Source organism: Hypanus sabinus, chromosome 8 (assembly GCF_030144855.1).
Source record: "Hypanus sabinus isolate sHypSab1 chromosome 8, sHypSab1.hap1, whole genome shotgun sequence".
Taxonomy (NCBI): Eukaryota; Metazoa; Chordata; class Chondrichthyes; order Myliobatiformes; family Dasyatidae; genus Hypanus; species Hypanus sabinus.
In genome coordinates, this window is record NC_082713.1 from 170,580,325 (window position 1) to 170,603,558 (window position 23,234).

General features: G+C 47.0%; 1 protein-coding gene across 1 annotated transcript in view; it reads left to right on the plus strand.

Annotated features, from left to right (window-relative positions):
* Positions 1-16,604, plus strand: part of slc17a8 (solute carrier family 17 member 8) — a 107,618-nt gene extending 91,014 nt beyond the window's left edge. The window contains exons 12-14 of the mRNA XM_059978546.1: positions 2,155-2,265; positions 8,255-8,382; positions 13,308-16,604. Coding sequence (XP_059834529.1) covers positions 2,155-2,265; positions 8,255-8,382; positions 13,308-13,661 — 593 coding nt within the window. The 3' untranslated portion in view covers positions 13,662-16,604. The remainder of the gene's footprint in view (positions 1-2,154; positions 2,266-8,254; positions 8,383-13,307) is intronic.
* Positions 16,605-23,234: the final 6,630 nt, after the last annotated feature.

The following is a 23,234-nucleotide window of genomic DNA, read 5'->3' on the forward strand; positions in this document are numbered from 1 at the left end:
ACAGAATAACACACCTAGACAGACCTCCCCTCTTGTTAGTGCATCAACATACTGAGTTAAAAAAACAATTCAATAACTTAATGAATTCACTTTCCTGTAATCCATTCTCTTCTCAATATTAGGGAATTAAAAACACTCATTACTATAACATTACCCTGAGAATTTGCTTTTCTAATATTGTGATAGAGTTGTTTATTAAAATCACTGTTAGCGTTAGGGGTTCTATAACATCCACCCAATGTTATTCCTTTATCCTTATAGCTTTCAATTCTCTCCCCGATATCTTCACTAACTCTCGATTCATCTCCTGTTATAAGCAGCCTGATGTTTAAATTCTCTCTTTTATATATGGTGACTCCTCCACCTTTGTTATCTTGCTTATCTTTCCCAGGTAAAGCACATATTTTAATACTATATTCATCACCATCCAAGTTATTTCAGGAGAATGGCTCTGAGATGAAAGGTTAAACCATAGTCCTATTGTACATTGAGGCTAGATCAAGGGGCCAAATGGCCTACTTCAGATTCTGTTTTGAACTCGCCCTGGGTTTAATCCTCTCCTCAAGAGGCACTGTTTTCTGCATTCCTACCACTGACACCTATAGAGTCACCTATCTGACCCTTCCCTTCCGCCAGCCAAGCTCCTGCAGATGTTGGGGCAGCTGTGAAGCTTTTGTGTAACCCCCTCCCTGATGGTATGCCTGCCGGGACACTGTCCTGCAGTGCTGGTAACAAGTGGCGAGACAGGGAACTTCTCGAGCCTTCTGACAAGACAATGGCCATGTCCACTTCTCCATGGCAACCACTGGCAGTGTGAAGCTGAGAGAGCTGACCTTTACATCACTGCATACCTTTGTCCTGTTCTCATCCCTGTTGAAAGTATAGATGGGCTTTATTTGTCACATGTACATCAAAACATACTCAGTGGCCACTTTATTAGGTACCTCCTCTGTTAGTGAGTGTGTGTTCATGGTCTTCTGCTGCTGTAGCCCGTCCACTTCCAGTTTCGACATGTTGTGCGTTCAGTGATGCTCCTCCGCATGCCACTGTTGTAACGCGTGGTTATTTGAGCTTGAACCAGTCTGGCCATTCTTCTCTGACCTCGCTCATTAACAGTGTGTTTTCACCCACAGATTGCCGCTTACTGGATGTTTTTAGTTTCTCACACCACTCTCTGTAAACCCTACAGACTCTTTTGAGCAAAAATCCCAAGGGATTGCCAGTTTCTGAGATACTAAAACCATGCCTTTTGGCACCAACAATCATTCCTTGGCCACATTCCTTCCCATGCTCATATTTGATCTGAGCAACAACAGGACCTCTCGTATATCTGCATACTTTTTATTCATTAAGTTGATTGGCTGAGTAGAAATTTGCAATAATGAACAGTGTACACGTGTACCTAATAAAGTGGCCACTGAGTGTATCTGGGCGATGATATGAAAATACAAGCAGGCACAGGAAGATCTTACCTCAGTCTCCGCTGGATGACGTTGGCAGGGTGTTAAGAAGGCGTATGGGGTGTTAGCCTTCATCAGTCAGGGGACTGAGTTCAGGAGCCGCAAGGTAACGTTGCAGCTCTGTGAAACACTGGTTAGACCACACTTGGAAAATTGTGTTCAGTTCTGGTCACCTCATTATAGGAAGGATGTGGAAGCTTTAGAGAGGGTGCACAGGAGATTTACCAGGATGCTGCCTGGACCCGAGGAGAGGTTGAGTGAGCTGGGGCTTTTCTCTTTGGAGTGAAGGAGGATGAGACATGACTCGATACTGGTGTACAAGATGATGAGAGGCACAGATACAGTGGGCAGACAGAGACTTTTTCTCGGGGTGGAAATGGCTAATACAAGGTGATTAGAGGGAAATATGGGGGGAGGTTAGAGGCAGGGTTTTTTTTAAACAGAGTGGTGGGTGCACTGCCAGGGATGATGGTCAAGGCAGATATATTAGGGACATTCAAGAGACTCCTAGATGGACGATAGAAAACTGGGTGGCTGTGTGGGAGGGGAGGGTTAGAATCTTGGAGTAGGGTGGGTGGTCAGCACAACATTGTGGGCTGAAGGGCCTGTACTGTGCTCTGTTTTCTGTGTCAGCGGTAGAATGCACACAGCGGATTCGGATTTGGATGCTAACGTGGTGTTTTCTCCGCTCCAGGTTTTGGCATGGAGGCCGCCTTGCTGCTGGTCGTCGGTTACTCCCACACCAGAGAGGTTGCAATTTCGTTCCTGGTGCTCGCTGTTGGATTCAGTGGATTTGCAATTTCAGGTTAGTTGCTTTAGGTTCCAATGGTCTACCCTAAACCAAGTCCAGTGAGTCTGAACTTCCAGCATCTGCAGATTTCCTTGTGATTGCCCGGTGAGTTTATTGTCACATGCACAGCTATAGTGAGGGACAGGTACTGGAGGAAACTTATAGCAGCATCACAGGCACGTCAGTACAGAGGAGATTTACTACACACGGTACAGATCACGCACGGTACAGACCACACACTGAACAGACCACACACGGTACAGACCACGCACGGTACAGACCACACACGGAACAGATCACGCACGGTACAAACCACGCACGGTACAGACCACACACTGAACAGACCACGCACGGTACAGATCACGCACGGTACAGACCACACACGGTACAGACCACGCATGGTACAGACCACGCACGGTACAGACCACACACGGTACAGACCACGCACGGTACAGACCACGCACGGTACAGACCACACACTGAACAGACCACACACGGTACAGACCACGCACGGTACAGACCACGCACGGTACAGACCACACACGGTACAAACCACGCACGGTACAGACCACACACTGAACAGACCACGCACGGTACAGACCACACACTGAACAGACCACACACTGAACAGACCACGCACGGTACAGACCACACACGGTACAGACCACACACGGTACAGACCACGCCTGGTACAGACCACACACGGTACAGACCACGCACGGTACAGACCACGCACGGTACAGACCACACACTGAACAGACCACACACTGAACAGATCACACGCGGAACAGATCACGCACGGTACAAACCATGCACGGTACAGACCACACACGGTACAGACCACACACTGAACAGACCACGCACGGTACAGACCACACACTGAACAGACCACACACGGTACAGACCACGCACGGTACAGACCACGCACGGTACAGACCACACACGGTACAAACCACGCACGGTACAGACCACACACTGAACAGACCACACACGGTACAGACCACGCACGGTACAGACCACGCACGGTACAGACCACACACTGAACAGACCACACACGGTACAGACCACACGCGGAACAGATCACGCACGGTACAAACCACGCACGGTACAGACCACACACGGTACAGATCACACACGGTACAGACCACACGCGGAACAGATCACGCACGGTACAAACCACGCACGGTACAAACCACGCACGGTACAGACCACGCACGGTACAGACCACACACTGAACAGACCACACACGGTACAGACCACACACGGTACAGACCACACACTGAACAGACCACACACGGTACAGACCACGCACGGTACAGACCACACACTGAACAGACCACACACGGTACAGACCACGCACGGTACAGACCACACACTGAACAGACCACACACGGTACAGACCACGCACGGTACAGACCACGCACGGTACAGACCACACACTGAACAGACCACACACGGTACAGACCACACGCGGAACAGATCACGCACGGTACAAACCACGCACGGTACAGACCACACACGGTACAGACCACGCACGGTACAGACCACGCACGGTACAGACCACAAACTGAACAGACCACACACGGTACAGACCACACGCGGAACAGATCACGCACGGTACAAACCACGCACGGTACAGACCACACACGGTACAGACCACACACGGTACAGACCACACGCGGAACAGATCACGCACGGTACAAACCACGCACGGTACAAACCACGCACGGTACAGACCACACACGGTACAGACCACACACTGAACAGACCACACACGGTACAGACCACGCACGGTACAGACCACAAACTGAACAGACCACACACGGTACAGACCACACGCGGAACAGATCACGCACGGTACAAACCACGCACGGTACAGACCACGCACGGTACAGACCACACGCGGTACAGACCACACGCGGAACAGATCACGCACGGTACAAACCACGCACGGTACAAACCACGCACGGTACAGACCACGCACGGTACAGACCACACACTGAACAGACCACACACTGTACAGACCACACACGGTACAGACCACACGCGGAACAGATCACGCACGGTACAAACCACGCACGGTACAGACCACACACTGAACAGACCACACGCGGAACAGATCACGCACGGTACAAACCACGCACGGTACAGACCACACATGGTACAGACCACACACGGTACAGACCACACACTGAACAGACCACACACTGAACAGACCACACACGGTACAGACCACGCACGGTACAGACCAATCACGGTACAGACCACACACGGTACAGACCACACACTGAACAGACCACACACTGAACAGACCACACACGGTACAGACCACGCACGGTACAGACCAATCACGGTACAGACCACACACGGTACAGACCACACACTGAACAGACCACACACTGAACAGACCACACACGGTACAGACCACGCACGGTACAGACCAATCACGGTACAGACCACACACGGTACAGACCACACACTGAACAGACCACACACTGAACAGACCACACGCGGAACAGATCACGCACGGTACAAACCACGCACGGTACAGACCACACACGGTACAGATCACACACGGTACAGACCACACACTGAACAGACCACACACGGTACAGACCAATCACGGTACAGATCACACACGGAACAGATCACACACGGTACAGACCAATCACGGTACAGATCACACACGGAACAGATCACACACGGTACAGACCAATCACGGTACAGATCACACACGGTACAGACCACACACGGTACAGACCACACACTGAACAGACCACACACGGTACAGACCACGCACGGAACAGATCACACACGGTACAGACCAATCACGGTACAGACCACGCACGGTACAGACCACACACTGAACAGACCACACACTGAACAGACCACACACGGAACAGATCACGCACGGTACAGACCATGCACGGTACAGACCACGCACGGTACAGACCACACACTGAACAGACCACACACTGAACAGACCACACACTGAACAGACCACACACGGAACAGATCACGCACGGTACAGACCATGCACGGTACAGATCACGCACGGTACAGACCACACACTGAACAGACCACACACTGAACAGACCACGCACGGAACAGACCACGCACGGTACAGATCACACACGGTACAAACCACGCACGGTACAGACCACACACTGAACAGACCACGCACGGAACAGACCACGCACGGAACAGATCACACATGGTACAGTGAAACAATACATTCTGCAAAAGGCAAGACCTTAGAACAAATGAAAACAAAGGGGTTTAGAAATTTTACAAACGGCTTGTTTACTTTACTTCATTGTATAGATTTATTCATTGGTTGATTGATTTAAGTATTTATTTAATTATTTTTCTATCTATCTAAAACACAAGAGATTCTGCAGATGCTGGAAATCCCGAGTAACACTCACAAATTGCTGGAGGAACTCAGCAGACCAGGCAGCATCTATGGAGAGGAATAAAGAGTCGACGTTTTGGTCTGAGGCCATTAGGATTAGATATCTATCTTTATATTTATTTATTTAGATCCACACAGTACCAGGCCCTTCCGGCCCAATGAGTCAGCGCTTCTTAGTTGCCCACGTGACCAATTAACCTCCTAACCCCTATGAGTTCGGACTGTGGGAGGAAACGGGGGCAGCCGGAGGAAACCCATGTGGTCGTGAGAAGACCCCAGGTGACCGGAGCTGCACTAACCACTACGATACCGTGTCACCCCTTTTCCACTCTAGTTTTCTTTGTAGCAGCAGAGACTGAAGGGAGACCTGACAGAGATTTATAAAATTATTAGAGGCATGGAGTGGACAGACAGTAACATGTTCCCACGATTAAAATGTCTAATATCAGAGGACATGAATTTGCAGTGAAGGAGACGTGCAGGGCTGAATTTTCTGCACAGGATGTGGTGGTAGCAGATATGACAGTGGTGCTCAAGAGGCTCATGGACAGGCAAATGATTTAAGTAAAGAATGGAGGGATATGGACCATCTGCAGGTAGAAGAGATTAGTTTAATTAATTTCTATTAGCTTAACTAGTTCAGCATGAGATTAGGCCTGTTCCTGTGCTGTATCTGAGACAAGTCCACAGTAGTGCAGGAGGTGGTTTGTAGTGTTCCGCTGCTGTGATAGGTGTAAGGTCTTGCAGTTTGCTTCAAGAACCTGACGGTTGTAGGATGAATCAATGCAGTGAGTTACTGTTCTTAACTTGGTGCAGGTCTCCCTTCGCAAACCTCCTCCTAGTCCCCATCAGTAACTCAGCTCAGGTGTGTTATCCAGTTCTCATGTGGAGGAAGAATTCTTTGCTTTAAGAAGGTTGGAACAGAGCCCATTCAAACTCTCAAAACTAATTTGCAATTTATTTCCCCAGGATTGTAATGCGAATGCTTTATAAGGTGTTGGTCAGATTGCACTTGGAGTATCGCAAGCAGTTTTGTGTCCCTTATCTAAGAAGGGATCCGTTGCATTGTAGAGGGTCGAGAGGAGGTTCACGAGAGTGATCCCAGGACTGAAAGGCCTAATGTATTTGATGGCTCTGGGACTGTAGTCGCTGGATTTCAGAAGTCTGAGGGGGGAGATCTCATTGAAACCTATCGAACTTTGAAAAACCCAGGCCGAGTGGATGTGGAGAGAATGTTTCCTATAGTGAGGGAGTCAAAGACCAGAAGACATGACCTCAGAATAGAAGGGTGTCCCTTTAGAACAGAGAAGAGGAGGAATTTCTTCAGCCAGAGGGAGGTGAATCTGTGGAATTCACTGCCCCAGACGCCTGTGGAGGCCAGGTCATTGGGTATATTTGAAGTGGAGGTTGAGATGGTCTTGATTATAGACAACAGGTGCAGAAGTAGACCATTCGGCCCTTCGAGATTAGTCAGGGTTATGGGGAGATGGCGGGAGAATGAGGTTGAGAGGGAAATGGATCAGCCATGATGGAATGGTGGAGCAGATTCGATGGGCTGAGTGGCCTGGTTCTGCTCCCATGTCTTATGAAAAGACAGTTTTTTTCCAAGGGTGGAAATATCAGAGGCATAACTTTATGGTGAGAGAGGGAAAGTTTAAAGAAAGTTTAAAAGCCAAGATTTTACACAGAGTGGCAGGTACCTGCAACGCACTGAATGGGGTGGTGGTACAGGCAGAAACATTAGGGACACTCTTAGATAGGCACATAGGTAATAGAGAGTAGAGGGTTATGTACGACGGAAGGGCTAATTTGTTTTGGAGTAAGTTAAAAGTCTGGCAGCACTATGCAGGTTGGAGCCTGTACTGTGCTAGAGTAGACCATAAGACATACATAGGAACAGAATCTGGCCATTTCATCACAGCTGATTAAATACCCTTCTCAACCCCATTTTCTTACCTTCTTCCCATACCCTTTGATGCCCTGACTAATCAAGAAACTTTCAACCTCTGCCTTAAATATACCCAATGACTTGTCTATGGCACTGAATTCTACAGATTGTCTCTGGCACTGAATTCTACAGATTCACCACTCTGCAGCTAAAGAAATTCCAACTCATCTCTGTTCTAAAGGAATATCCTTCTGTGCTGAGGCTGTCCTTTGCTCCAAGACACCCCCACCACAAGAAACATCCTCTCCACATCCACTCTATCTAGGCCTTACAATATTCGATAGGTTTCAATGAGATCTCCCCCTCATTGTTCTGAACTCATGTGAGTACAGGCACAGAGCCATTAAATGTTCCTCATAGTTAACTCATTCATTACGGGGCTAATTGTTGTGAACCTCCTCTGGACCCTCTCCAATGCCAGCACATCCTTTCTTAGATAAGGGGCCCAAAACTGCTCAGAGTACTCTGACTGCGGTCTGACCAATGCCTTATAGATCCTTATAAAACATAATATTTGATGGTCTATGTTCTCTGCCAAAGGCAGTTGGCTAAACCTCGAGCATCGTCTTTAGGTTACAGTGGAAGGTTTGCAAGTTCCAGGCCTCCTCATCGGGATAATCTGCTTTTGTTGTTGACTTCAGGATTCAACGTGAACCACCTGGACATCGCTCCTCGCTATGCCAGCATTCTAATGGGAATATCAAACGGCGTGGGAACTCTGTCAGGAATGATCTGCCCACTGATTGTTGGCGCAATGACGATACATAAGGTACTATCAAACTCATCACCAACTACCTTCTTCACTCAGCGGGCATTGGACGCCAACATGTTCAGGAGAGAGGACTGGCGGGCACAGCCTCAGAATAAGATATCTCCTTAGAACAGTGATGAGGGGGAATTTCTTTAGCCAGAGGGTGGTGAATCTGTGAACTCCATTGCCACAGATGGATGTGCAAGTCAAGTCAATGAGTATAGTTAAAGCAGAGGCTGATAGGTTCTTGATTAGTAAGGGTGTTAAAGGTTATGGAGAGAAGGGAGGACAATCGGGTTGGGAGGGGGAGGGGTTGATAGATCAGCCATGGAGAAGAAGGCTTGATGGGCCAAATGGCCTAATTCTATTCCTATGTCTTATTGTCTTATCGTTCAAAGGTCCAAAAGTTAATTTTTTAATCAAAATATGTGTGCAGTATACAACTCTGAGATTCGTCTTCTCGAAAATGCCACTAAACAATGAAAAACCATGGAAGACATTCAAAGAAAAACATCAAAAACGCATCTCACAAATGCCCCCTTCTCTCACACAAAACACTAACAGATCGAGTCGACCAGCAGCAAGAACATCAAACCCCAAACCCCAAATCCCTTCTCTCACACAAAACTAACAGATCGAGTCGACCAGCAGCAAGAACATCAAACCCCAAATCCCTTCTCTCACACAAAACACTAACAGATCGAGTCGACCAGCAGCAAGAACATCAAACCCCAAACCCCAAATCCCTTCTCTCACACAAAACTAACAGATCGAGTCGACCAGCAGCAAGAACATCAAACCCCAAACCCCAAATCCCTTCTCTCACACAAAACTAACAGATCGAGTCGACCAGCAGCAAGAACATCAAACCCCAAATCCCTTCTCTCACACAAAACTAACAGATCGAGTCGACCAGCAGCAAGAACATCAAACCCCAAACCCCAAATCCCTTCTCTCACACAAAACTAACAGATCGAGTCGACCAGCAGCAAGAACATCAAACCCCAAACCCCAAATCCCTTCTCTCACACCAAACTAACAGATCGAGTCGACCAGCAGCAAGAACATCAAACCCCAAATCCCTTCTCTCACACAAAACTAACAGATCGAGTCGACCAGCAGCAAGAACATCAAACCCCGTACCAAATCAAACTCAAGCCCGTAAAGAAGATAGAAAAATGATTCATGAGGGACTGCTGTGGGGTGAGGGAGTTCTGTAACATGACAGGAGCAAAGGAAAAATTACATCTCTGCCTAAGAACAAAGAAGTTTGCAGATCTAGAGAGGAGATTCAAAACATATTGCAGATTAAATCTGATAGAAGGGCCTTCATAAATTAGAGTACAGGAGTTGGGTTGTCATGCTGAAGACGTGTAAGATGTTGGTGAGGCCTAATTTGGAGCATTGTATGCATTTCTGGTCACCTATCTATGGAAAAAATGTCAATAAGATTGAAAGAGTGCAGAGAAAATTTGCAAAGACATTGCCAGGGCTTGAAGACACAAGTTTTAGGGAAGGTTTGCATATATGAAGACTTTATTCCCTGGAGCATAGGGAATGAGGGAAAGACTTGACAGTGGCATACAAAATTATGAGTGTATGGACAGGGTAAATGCAAGCAGGCTTTCTCCACTGAGGTTGGGTGAGACTAGAGGTCATGGGTTAAGGGTGAAAGGTGAAACGTTTAAGGGGAACATGAGGGGAACTTCTTCACTCAGAGGGTGGTGAGAATGTGGAACGAGCTGCCAGGGGAAGTAGTGGATGCAGGTTCGATTTCAACATTTAAGAGAAATTTGGATAGAAAAACGGATGCGAGGCGTTTGGAGGACATTCACTAGGTGCAGGTCAATAGGATTAGGCAGAAAAATAGTATGGCACAGACTAAATGGGCCGAAGGGCCCATGCATTCCTGCATGCTGTAGCATTCTACTTGCTTTGCGTTAACTTCCATCTGCCATTTTGAGCCTATTTTTCCTGCTGATACAAATCCCATTTCAAGCTTTGATGGTTTTCTTCACTGTCCACTACACCCTGAATCAAATTTGTTGATCCAGTTAACCACATTATCATCCAGGTCATTGGTATAGATGATAAACAACAGACCCAGCGCTGATCTGTGCAACATTCCACTACTCACAGGCCTCCAGTCAGTGAGGTAACCATACACACCCACTCCCTAGCTTCTCCCAAAAAAGCCAATGTCTAATCCAATTTCCTACCTCATTTTGAACGCAGAGCAACTGAACCACCTTCACCGAGCTGTCATGCAGGACCTTGACAAATGCCCTGCTAAAGTCCATGTAGACAACATCCATTGCCTAGCCTTCATCCACTTTCCTGGTAACTTCCTTAAAAAACTTTATAAGACTGGTTAGATACGACCTACCATGTATGAAGCCGTGTTGACGATCCCTAATCAGTGCCTGTCTATCCAATTACTTATATATCTTAGAATACCTTTCAATAACTTTCCCACTCCTAATATCAGGTTCACTGGCCTATAATTTCCTGACTTATTCTTAGAGCCTTTCTTAAACAACAGAACAACAGTAGCTATCCTCCAATCCTCCAGCACCTCACCCATTGCTAAGGATTTTTAAAATATAACTGCTAGGGCCCCTATAATTTTTGCACTTGCCTCCCACAGGGTTTGAGGGAACACATTGACAGGCCTTAGGGACTTATCCACCCCGATTTGCCTCAGGACAACAAACACCTCCTCCTGTGTAATCTGTACAGGGTCCATGAAGTTGACGCTGCTTTGCCTCACTTCTGTAGACTCTGTGTCTGTCTCCTGAGTAAATACGGATGCAAGGAGTCCATTTACAATTTCCACCATCTCACAGGAACACAAGATACCATCGAGCCTGCCCTGCCATTCAATAAGATCATGGCTGATCTGTCCATTTACTCAGCTCCATCTACCTGCCTTTTCCCCATAACCCTTAATTCCCCTATCATGTAAAAACCTATCTAACTGTATCTTAAATATATTTAGTGAAGAAGCCTCAACTTTTGTTGAGCACTGTGAAAAATCTCTTTGAAAGTATTCCACTGTTCCTCAACTGTCTCCCAATCCACATTAGACAGCTCCTCCCTCATCCCGTTGTAGTCTCCCTTGTTCAAGCATAATACGTACACTAGTTTTAGATCTAACTATTTCATCCTCCATCTGAATATGAAATTCAATCACACTATGATCACCCTTCCCAAGAGGATCCCTGACTACAAGATCGTTAAACTTGTCTCATTGCACAGGGCTAGATGTAAGATAACATTTTCCCTTGTAGGTTCTCTAACATGCTGTTCAGGAAAGCCATCACGGATGCATGCTCCTCAAGACTTCCTTGACTAACCTGATTCACCCAATCTATGTGGAAGTTAAAATCCCCCATGACAACTGTCGTTCCATTCTTACAAGCCTCAGTTATTTCTTGGTTAATCGCCTCTGCCACTGAAATATTTTTATTAGGTGGCCTATAGACAACTCCCACCAGTGATTTTTTTCCCTTTACTATTCTTAATCTCTACATTCTGCTCCGTAGATCTTATATCGTCTCTCACAATCACCCTGATCTCATCCCTAATCAAAAGCGCCACCCCACCTCCTCTGTTCCTGTCTATCTTTCTGTATTACCTGATACCCTTGGATATTTAATTCCCAGTCATCTCCACCTTGCAACCAGGTTTCTGTAATGGCCACTAAATCATATGCCTTGGTACTGATCTGTGCCACAAGTTCACTAACCTTGTTTCTAATACTACGGGCATTTAGATCAAGTGCCCTTATACTCATTGTCCTTTTAGAATCTAGTGAACTATGCGATTTTTGCTTTTTACTTTTATGCACTCTACTTTTACTTTTTTCTTCTCTAACTCTAGCTTTGGTCTCTGCATCACTTCCCTCTTCTTTTCTGTGTGGGTTCCCATCCCCCTGCCACATTAGTTTAAGACCTCCCCAACAGCACTAGTAAACAATCTCCTGAGGACATTGATCCTGGCCCTGTCCAGATGTAGACTACCTGGATGGTACTGGTCCTACCTCCCACAGAAGCAGTTCCAATGCCCCAAGTATCTGAAACCCTCCCTCCTGCACCACCGCTCAAGCCACATATTCATTCTAGCGATCCTGCTATTCCAACTCTGGTTAGCACGTGGCACCAGTAATAATCCTGAGATTATTACCTTTGAGGTCCTATTCTTTATCTCCTAGCTCCCTAAATTCAGCTTGTAGGACCTCATCCCGCTTTCTTCCTATATCGTTAGTACCTACATGCACCATGACAGCTGGCTGCTCACCGTCCCCTGCAGCCTCTCCGAGACATCTCTGACCCTTACACCATATGGGAGCCCGTGGGTTTCTCCTTCACCTTGAGCAACCTCATGCCTCCTGATTCCTTTCTCAACTGTTCTCGTGCACTTCCTATCCACCTCAAGTACCTCATTTTTAATCTATGCCCCAGGAGAAAGACAGTGACCTTATTGATGCCCCCACTGTAAACCTCCTCTCAGCATCTTCTCTTTAGCAGCTTGTCTTGCTGTTGTTGTGTTTCGTGTGGTTCTGTTGAACACGGTGAGTATGCTGTGCTGCACTGGAATGGCTGGCGGTACTTGCACAACTCTGGGTGTGTTGGTTGTTAACGCAAATGACAGATTCCACAGTCGATTTTGATGTACGCCTGATAAATATGTCTGAATGTGAAGTCTGGCATGAACTTGATGGGCCGAAGGGCCTGCTTCTCAGCTGTATAACTATAGCAGAAAATCTGCTCAGTCACAGAAACCAGATGCAAACTGCACACATTCAGCACTGGAAGTTGTGACTGTACCTGGGTTTCTGGCACTGTGACACAGTGTCTCTGTGTCACCCTCTCTTTCTCCCTCCCGTCCCCAAGGTCTTTATTGCTGAAACTCGGCTTTCTTTGTTCATTGTGTGTCCCCAGACTCGTCAAGAGTGGCAGAACGTGTTTCTGATTGCCTCAGTGGTCCATTTCAGCGGCGTGATTTTCTACGGGTTCTTTGCCTCGGGGGAGAAGCAGGACTGGGCAGACCCTGAGGGGAGCCAGGAGGACAAGTGTGGGATTATTGATCAGGACGAGCTGGCAGAGGAGACGGAACTCAATGACAGCACCTTCATTGGTGCAAAGAAGAAGACCTCCTACGGTGCGACCAGCCAAGTCAACGGCTCCCGGAGGGAGGATTGGAGGAGGAAGCGGGCGAGAGCACAGGAGGAGCTGGAGGAGGAACCCAGCAGCTACCACCACGAGAATGGCAACTCTCGAGAAGTGTCACAGTGAGATCGCGGAAGCTGCTTGCGCACTGCGACAGCTTGACTAAGTATCAAGGTTCAAGGAGAAACTGTTTTATTGAGTTATAAACATCATATTTAGCAACTTCATAAAAATTATTGGACTTTTGGGATTCCATTTGTAGAAATGGTAATCCCTCAATCTGTACAAATGGTTATTGACGGCTGTAAATGCTCTAAAATATTTCGGTCCATGAAATTATATTGCCTTGACGTCACATTATACAAACAGGCCTTTCTGCCTGTGTTGGTGTACTGTACATACGAGCCTCTCTTACTAATATGTTTGTAGGATGTGGGTGTTACTGGCATTTTAACCCCCTCACCCCTACTGGGGCTTAGACCGCCAGAGGCCGCTGTCCTGGGCCAGTCTGTCAAGCTGCCCTCATGTGCGGCCCATCTTCCTCTCCCCTACTGGGGTGAGGACTTTGGAGCTTCTGTTGGTGTTTCTGTAGCTCCAGGTATTTACGGGATGGTGTTGTTAGCCCAAAGCCCAACCCCTCATTTCACAGCAGGGCCTGGGGCCGTCCAGGGCAAAGTTATTGCTGGCAACACTCGTGTTTATTGCCCATCCTCAGTTACCCAGAGACTGAGAGAGTTCAGAATCAATCACATGGGGGCAACTACACTCCCGTGGGTAAGGTTTGTAGATTTCCTTCCTAAAGGACTTCAGAGAGACAGTCCTGTGGATTTTTCCTTTAAATTTAAAATTCAGAGATTAGCTTTAGCTGTCACATGTACATCAAAGCATATGGTGAATTTGTTGTTTGTGTCAACGACCGACATGGTCCGAGCATTGTACTGGGGGCAGCCCACAATTGTCAGCATGTTTCCAGCACCAACATAACACACCCACAACTACTAGACCTCACCTGGATGTCTTTGGAATGTGGGAGGAAACCAGAGCGCCTGGAGGAAACCGCATGGTCGCAGGTTGAACATACAAACTCCCTGCAGATGTGAGCAGAAATCAAACCCCTATTGGTAGCACCAGACACCTAAAATCCCTCAGCTGCATGAGGTGTGATTTGAACTCCTTTCCTCGGATTCATGTTCTACAACTCGACTGAAGTCCAGTAACTTAATCACAAACAAGAGGCAATGTGCAGATGCTACACATATCAAATGCTGGAGGAACTCAGCAGGCCAGGCAGCATCTATGGAAAAGAGTAAACAGTCGATGTTACGAGTCTGCCCAAAACATCGATTCTACTCTTTTCCATAGATGCCACCTTGCTTGCTGAGTTCCTCCAGCATTTTGTACATCTTCTAGTAACTTAATCATCACCCCACAGAGTCCAGTTCACCTCCCCTTCCCCATCTCATTTGCCTCCTTCCTCCCTCATGGGCTTACCCTGAAACCCCTTGACAGCGTAAACATTGATTTCTCAAAATTCTGATAAATTTTCGCCCTCCCCATTCTCTCATTTTCCGTTCCCCATTCTGGATCTCCTCCAAACTCTTCTCCTCACCTACCTGTCACCTCTGGTGCTCCTCTTTCTCAGAGTCCACGATCCTCTCCTGTCAGATTTCCTCAGCCCTTTACCTCTGCATCTATCACCTTCCACCCACCACATCCCCTCTCACCTGGTCTCACCCTATCAACTACCAGCTTGTACACCTACACTTCCATCCACCTTCTTAGTCTGGCTTCTTTGCCCTTCCTGATGAAGAATCTCAGCCTGAAACGCAGACTGTTTATTCATTTCCATAGCTGCTGCGTTACCTGCTGAGTTCCTCCAGCATTGTGTGTATGTTGCTCGTCAACAGACCATTCCCACTGCTCTCATTCCCTTGACACCTCAATAATTTTTCTCTCTCGTGTCCATTAACATCCCTCTAATTCCTGTTTCCCGCTAACCTACACTGGGGTAACTTACAGAAGCTGATTTACCCTTCCCTTGGGATGTGGGAGGCACGGGGGAGATCGATGTGGTCACAGGGAGAACCTGTCTCCACACAGACAGGTCCCAAGGTCTGCGTCAAACCTGAGTCTCTGGAACTGTAGAGTTGGATTTATTGGAGGCCATCTCACATACTGGCCTTTAGGTCTGAGCATCCCTGTCTCTCACCCCTACCTTGTCAAGCACTGCATGACCTTACTGACCTTCCTCTTTCCTGCAAAAGCTGAAATAATTCATGTCAATGAAAACAAACCACACTCTGGTTAGACAATGTACAGAACCTATAGATAATCTCTTCCTTTCAGAAACTCTGCTCAGACCTGTGTGTCTAACACAACTAGGGCAAAGCATGCAAATATGACATGTGTAATTCAGGAATGAATTCTGTAAGGTTAGGGTTGATAGCATGTTAAACTATGTCCTCTGATTGGCTTACAGTGCCACGCATGCCTGCGCAGCCCACCTCTTCTACTGTTGTTCTTAGGCTGGTCAAATTTAGATGTGAGCTGTTCTTCCGATTTATTGATCTTGGTGTGAGTTTCACCGTAATAAAGAAGCTATGTGTCATAACACTGGACAATACTGACGTTATGTGAAAAACAGAAATAATAAGTATTATCTACGCTCATTGGCCATTTTAATATGTACCTCTTGTATCTAATACAGTGGCCACTGATACTATGTCCACACTACACCAGTTAATTCTGTAACCGAAGCTTTTTCTCTTCATTTTTACCCTCCGTCCACACTTAAACAGTGTTTTCATCCCCTGAAACTGGAGATTTTCAGAAACGCTCTCCAGGGTGTGCAATTTTGAAAATGCCAGAATGGTTGGAGCAGTGTGGATGGGGTAACTGGAGAAATCTAAAAACACTGTCATGACGTGCCGGAACAGATGGTGACGGCAGCGCGCATTTCATTGTTTTCTTGAACGCAACCTAACAACTTCAGAACAGATGGAACGAGACTGAAGCCAGAAGAGTTAGAAATGTACTCACCAAATACTTTGACCCATAACTTACTGAATAAATAAGTATACTCACTTTACCCTGTTTTCTGTCCTTGTTTGTATGAAGGTGGTTTACCTATTTATGCAAGTTACATCTCTGACAGTAGATGTGTAACAGCCTAATGTAATGTTGTATGGAAATACAAGATAACACTGATGCAGACATGTTTTATACATTTAACAAGGGGCTTTATTAATGCAACAGAGTTCATTGGTTTTTCAATGTTCGTCGTCAGCCAGGTCATACTGTCCATGAACTCCCTTAAGGTTGCCTCCACACACTCCAATATTTATTTATTTTTACTTTTAAGGCCTCCTGCGTGAGCTCAAACAGCTGTCCGTCATTTCAGTTTCTCTAGTCTGTAACTGAACAAACACACACTGTCTTTCATGGCGAGATTCGACACCAAACATGTCGCTTGTTTTCAGTAGATATGTCCTGCACATGCGCAGTAGGAGGAGATTCGCCGAAATATCTATTTTAATGTGGACAGAGATATTTTTTAAAACGCCTAGTGTGGCCACCTATCATTTTTATGCGAAACTGACGTTTTCAAAATTATCCAGTCTAGTGTGGATGTAGCCTGAGTGTTTGTCCATGGTCTTCTACTGCTGTAGCCCATCCATTCTGCAAACTACTGTGGTAACAAAGATTCAAAGTACATTTATTATCAAAGTCTGTATGCAGTACACAACCCTGAAATTTGTCTTCCAACAGACAGCCACGAAACAAAAGAACACCGTGGAACCCGTTCAAAGAAAATCATCAACCCCCCACCCCATGTGCAGAAAAAAATCATGCAAACGGCAAAAAATGAACAAAAAACACAGAATATAAAACACTTGGGTCCTGCCATTTTCAGTTCAGCTCAGTGTTCATCATCTGCAGACCGCCCCAATTCAAAATCACTAAAATAATAACACAGATAGGAACGACCGGAAACCAGAAACTCATCATATTGTGAACCAGAGTCCAGGCCACAAACCCTATTGATCAAACCTCGCCCGAGACCAGGGCTCCAGCACCGAGGGAGGGAGAGGGAGAGGGGAGAGGGGGAGGAGGGAGAGGGGAGAGGGAGGGGGAGAGGGGGAGGAGGGAGAGGGAGGGGGAGAGGGGGAGAGAGAGGGGGAGAGAGTGGGGAGAGAGGGGAGAGGGGGAGGGAGAGAGAGAGGGGGAGAGGGGGAGGGGAGGGGGGGAGAAGGGAGAGGGAGGGGGAGAGAGGGGGGAGAGAGGGGAGAGGGGGAGAGAGGGAGAGGGGAGGGGGAGGGGGAGAGGGAGGGGGAGAGGGGGGAGAGAGAGAGGGGAGCGGGGGAGAGAGGGAGAGGGGAGAGGGAGGGGGGGAGAGGGGAGAGGGAGACCATTCAAACGCAGGGATCTTCCACTAGGAGCAGCGAGTGAGAGGCTGGTGAATGATGCTGAATACCCGCTCACCTTCTGCTCTTACCTTGATGATTTCAATTTTCCTCAACACTTTAATCGGCGAGATAGTGAGAAATGGAGCCAATCGTGGACTCACACCCCACCTCCAGGCTTCCTGGCCCTGATGCTGTATCTTTGCCCAAAACCTTATGGAACCCCTCAGGGACAGCAAAGCGCCAGATCACTCAGTTGGCCTGGTAACACACCGCCAATGTGTCGATCACAATCTCCAACAGTAGCAGAACCACATTTGAAAGAAAAAGAAGAGGTAAAGGAAGTGAAAGGAGTATTTTTGTGATGCTTCTGGAGGATGTTGCCCTTGGTGCGTTGTTGCTGGTGCCAAGACAAGTAACGCATGGTTATTTGAGTTACTGTCACCTTTCTGTCAGCTTGAACCAGTCTGGCCGTTCTCCTCCGACCTCTCTCATTTACAAGGCATTTTTGCTCAATGGTTTTTTTTTGGTTTTTCACACCACTCTCTTAAATTCTCAAGACTGTTGTGCATGAAAACCCCAGAAGATCAGTAGTTTCTGAGATACTCAAACCACCCTGTCTGTCATCAGCAATCATTCCACAGTGAGAGTCACATTTCTTTTGCATTCTGATGTTTAGTCTGAGCGGGAACTGAACCTCTTGACCACGTCTGCATGTGTTGAGTTGCTGCCACACGATTGGCTGGTTAGGTATTTGCATTAACGAGCTGTACAGGTGTATTGAGTGAAGGGGCCACAGAGTGTGTGACTAAAAATCCCTTGAGAAGCATTGGTATTCCACCCACTTGCTCTACAGTCCCTTGGGATGAATATTAAACTTCCAGTTTTGGGTAACCTTTCCTCCCCCCCCTTGGATTCACATGCCAGCTTTCTCTCTCCCTCAATCTCTCTGCCTTCCCCTCCCTCTCTCCTCCTCCCTCTTCCCTTCTGCTCCCCCTCTTCTCTCCCCCTCTCTTCCTCTCCCCCTCCGGTCTTCCTATCTGTGTTCCCTCTCCTACCTACTCCCTCCATCCTTCCCATCGGTCATTTCTGTTCTTCTTCCCCAGCTCCATCTCTCTGCTGCCCAGCAGATCTCCTCCCTCCCCGTCTGATTGTGGTCCCACTCCACAGTGCTTCCCATTGTCACCTCCCCCACTGATCACACTCCCGCAATGCTAACGTTTGTGTTCCTGCTTAGATTCCTCCACCTCTGCATCCATCTTCCCCCTCCCCTCTCAACTCTGACTCCACCTTCTTCCTTTTCTTCTGACTTCATCCGTCTATCATGCCTTCCCCACTCCAGTCCCTCCGCCTTCCTCACCAGGATCTGACACAGGTGAGGGGCAATACCCCAGGTGCAGAGTGGGAGGCACTGAAGCCCATTGAGCAGCTCAAACAACAGTGCAGAACAAACAGAAAATAATAATGAAAACTCTCAAACTAAAACCTGAAGCCGTCACTGTGGCTCGGAACCTGTAACTTAATATGAAATTAATTCCACTCCTTTACAGCACAAATTGAAACTGTAATCTCTTTCTCGGATGAGGACTAAGGTAAGCAGGGAGGGTTGGCTATCACTGTGGTTCAGTAAAGACTCGACAAGACTGAAAAGAAAGGAAGGGGATTAAATGCAGTCACAAAGGAACCCTAATTAGCTCTATGTGCATCCTCATGAGCGTGATTGCTGACTCCTTGCAGTTGCCCACCTGTGAGTGTACTCAAACTCTCTAGTTGTGACGGGATGAATCTATCTATCATCTTTCAAAGCCCATCCCCTCCTAAATCCACCCCATCATCCCTGGCCTGTGTCCCATCTGCCCCCCTCTCACTTATACCAGCCCTCTCCCTTCCCTCCTCTCAGCCCAGATGAAGGGCCTTGTCAACAGTCCCTTTCCCTCCACGGATCCTGCTCGACGTGCTGACTTCCCCCAGCAGTCTGTTGTGTTGGACTTTGGGAGTCGTTGTTCTGGCGTCCAATCACATGAGGCAGATTATCCCTGTGTGGACAAAGATGTCCATACCTTTATGATATATTAATGATTTAGACGAGGGAATTAAAAGCAGCATCTCCAAATTTGCGGATGACATGAAGCTGGGCGGCGGTGTTAGCTGTGAGGAGGATGCTAAGAGGATGCAGGGTGACTTGGATAGGTTAGGTGAGTGGGCAAATTCATGGCAGATGCAATTTAATGTGGATAAATGTGAGGTTATCCACTTTGGTTTCAAGAACAGGAAAACAGATTATTATCTGAACGGTGGCCGATTAGGAAAAGGGGAGCTGCAACGAGACCTGGGTGTCATTGTACACCAGTCATTGAAGGTGGGCATGCAGGTACAGCAGGCGGTGAAAAAGGCAAATGGTATGTTGGCATTCATAGCAAAAGGATTTGAGTACAGGAGCAGGGAGGTTCTACTGCAGTTGTACAAGGCCTTGGTGAGACCGCACCTAGAGTATTGTGTGCAGTTTTGGTCCCCTAATCTGAGGGAAGACATTCTTGCCATAGAGGGAGTACAGAGAAGGTTCACCAGATTGATTCCTGGGATGGCAGGACATTCATATGAAGAAAGACTGGACCAACTAGGCTTATACTCACTGGAATTTAGAAGATTGAGGGGGGATCTTATTGAAACGTATAAAATTCAAAAGGGATTGGACAGGGTAGATGCAGGAAGATTGTTTCCGATGTTGGGGAAGTCCAGAATGAGGGGTCACAGTTTAAGGATAAAGGGGAAGCCTTTTAGGACCGAGATGTAGAAAAACTTCTTCACACAGAGAGTGGTGAATCTGTGGAATTCTCTGCCACAGGAACCAGTTGAGGCCGGTTCATTGGCTATATTTAAGAGGAAGTTAGATATTGCCCTTGTGGCTAAAGGGATCGGGGGTACGGAGAGAAAGCAGGTACAGGGTTCTGAGTTGGATGATCAGCCATGATCATACTGAATGGTGGTGCAGGCTCGAAGGGCCGAATGGCCTACTCCTGCACCTATTTTCTATGTTTCTATGTCCCATTGACAGTGAACAAAGGCAAGGCAGATGGATCGATTGCTCCTGTGTTTACACACATTTAGTTTGTTGTGCATGGTGGGACAGTGTGTTCCTCAGTCTGAGGAGGCACAGTGGTGCAGTTGTTACCTGATGTCTCTGTGCTTGGCTACAGATAGGGGCTACTCCTGATGCTCCAGTTTCCTCCCTCAATCCAAAGACATACTCAGCAGGTCAGGCAGCATCTGTGGAAATGAAGAAACAGATCGACATTTCGGGTTGAGACCCTTCTTCAGGACTGGAAGAGAAGGATCTTTTCCCCCTTTCTTTCCAATACTGATGAAAAGCCTCAGCCCGAATATTGACTGTTTATTCATTTCCATGGATGCTGCCTGACCTGCTGAGTTCCTCCAGCATTTTGTGTGTGTTGCTCTGAATTTCCAACATTTGCAGAATCTTTTGTGTGCCAAAGTACTGGTAGGCTGACTATACGTTGGAGAATACCCTACTAATGGAAGTTAATATCAAAAGGAAAATATTCAGGAGAGTTGAAGGCTGTGTGGGAGAGTCTAAGCTGACAGAGCCCCAGGAGGTAAAGAAACAGGGAATTTAAAGAGAAAGATTAGCTTTATTTGTCACATGTACATTGAAACATCAAACCATAGAGCGAAATGTTGGTAGCACCAGCAACCAACACAATCTGAGGTGGCATTGGGGGCAGCCTGTTGGTGTTACCAAGCTTCAGATACCAACAGAGCATGTCCCTAACTTCCTAACCATAACCCGTACATCTTTGAAATGTGGGAGGGACCGGGAGCACCCAGAGGAAACCCCTGCGGTCATGGGGAGAATGTACAGACTCTATATAGACCACAGCAGGAACTGAACCTCAATTGGTGACACTCTAAAGTTTTGTACTTTGTGTGAACTCAATGTAGGATTGCCTTAAGGAGTCCAGCTCTGGATGTTTCTTTGGGATTTACTCCTGAAGCCTTTCCCATGAGTGGGTTCAGCCACAAGGCAGTGGAGGTTTAAGATCAGAGTTTTCCTTCTCTTAGATGAGTTGCCAACCACGGCCGATGGCCCCATCTTCCACAACTGCCATCTTAAAAGGTGCTAGTAAGCCACCTTCGCCCTTTCTCCTATTGGTAGAAACTGGGCTCAGTAGCTGAGCCACATGTGAGGGCCATGAGCTGGACTTGATTGCCAGAGGCTATATGAGACGCAAACTTAAGGAACATTGAAAAGTGTCGTCTTTGTACTGAGGTTTTCCCAGGCTCAGTTGTTGCTGAGCACTTTAATAGAGTTTCACTACAAAATCTGTTGTTGCTGAGCAGGAATGATAGAAAATGGAGGCTATGTAGGAATGAAGAGTTAGATTGACCTTGAAGTAGGATAAAAGGTTGGCACAACCTTGTGTCTCAAAGGGCCTGTACTATGCTGTGCTCTTCTATATTCTAACAGAAGCAGGTCCTTTAGCCAATTGCCCATTGTCTCTACTGACCATTAAACACCCTTTTGCACTCCCATTTTGTGGTATGTAAAGAAGGCAAAACAGTGCCTCTACTTCCTGAGAAGTTTGTGAAGTTTCAGCATGACATCTAAAACTTAACAAATTTCAATAGGTGTGTGGTGGGGAGTATATTGACTGGTTGCATCACAGGTTGGAATGGAAACACCAATGCCCTTCAATGGGAAATCTTACAAAAACTAGTGGATATGGCCCAGTCCATCATGGGTAAAGCCCTCTCCACCACTGAACACACCTAAAAGACCACTGTTGCAGGAAAGCAGCATCTATCATTAAGGACCACCCCCCCCCCCCAACATCTGGACCATGCTCTCTTACTGCTACCATCGGGAAGAAGGAACAGGAGTCTCAGGACCCACACTGCCAGGTTCAAGAACAGTAATTACTCCTCAACCATCAGGCTCCTGAACGAAAGGGGATAACTTCACTCACATCAATACTGAACTGGCTCCATAACCTACGTTGATTCTGTTGTGGTTCTTCATCGTTATTGTGAATGCCTGCAAGAAAATGGACCTCAGGGTTGTGTATGGTGACATATACTGTATGTACTTAAATAATAAATTTACTTTGAACTTTAGTACTTTGGTTTTCTTTTGTTTTATTTTATTTTCTTTAGAGATACTGCATGGATAGACCCTTCTGGTTCTTTGAGCTGCACTGCTGAGCAATCCCCAGCTAATTAACCTGCTTGGTATGTCTTTGTAGTGTGGGAGGAAACTGGAACAGCCAGAGAAAGCTCA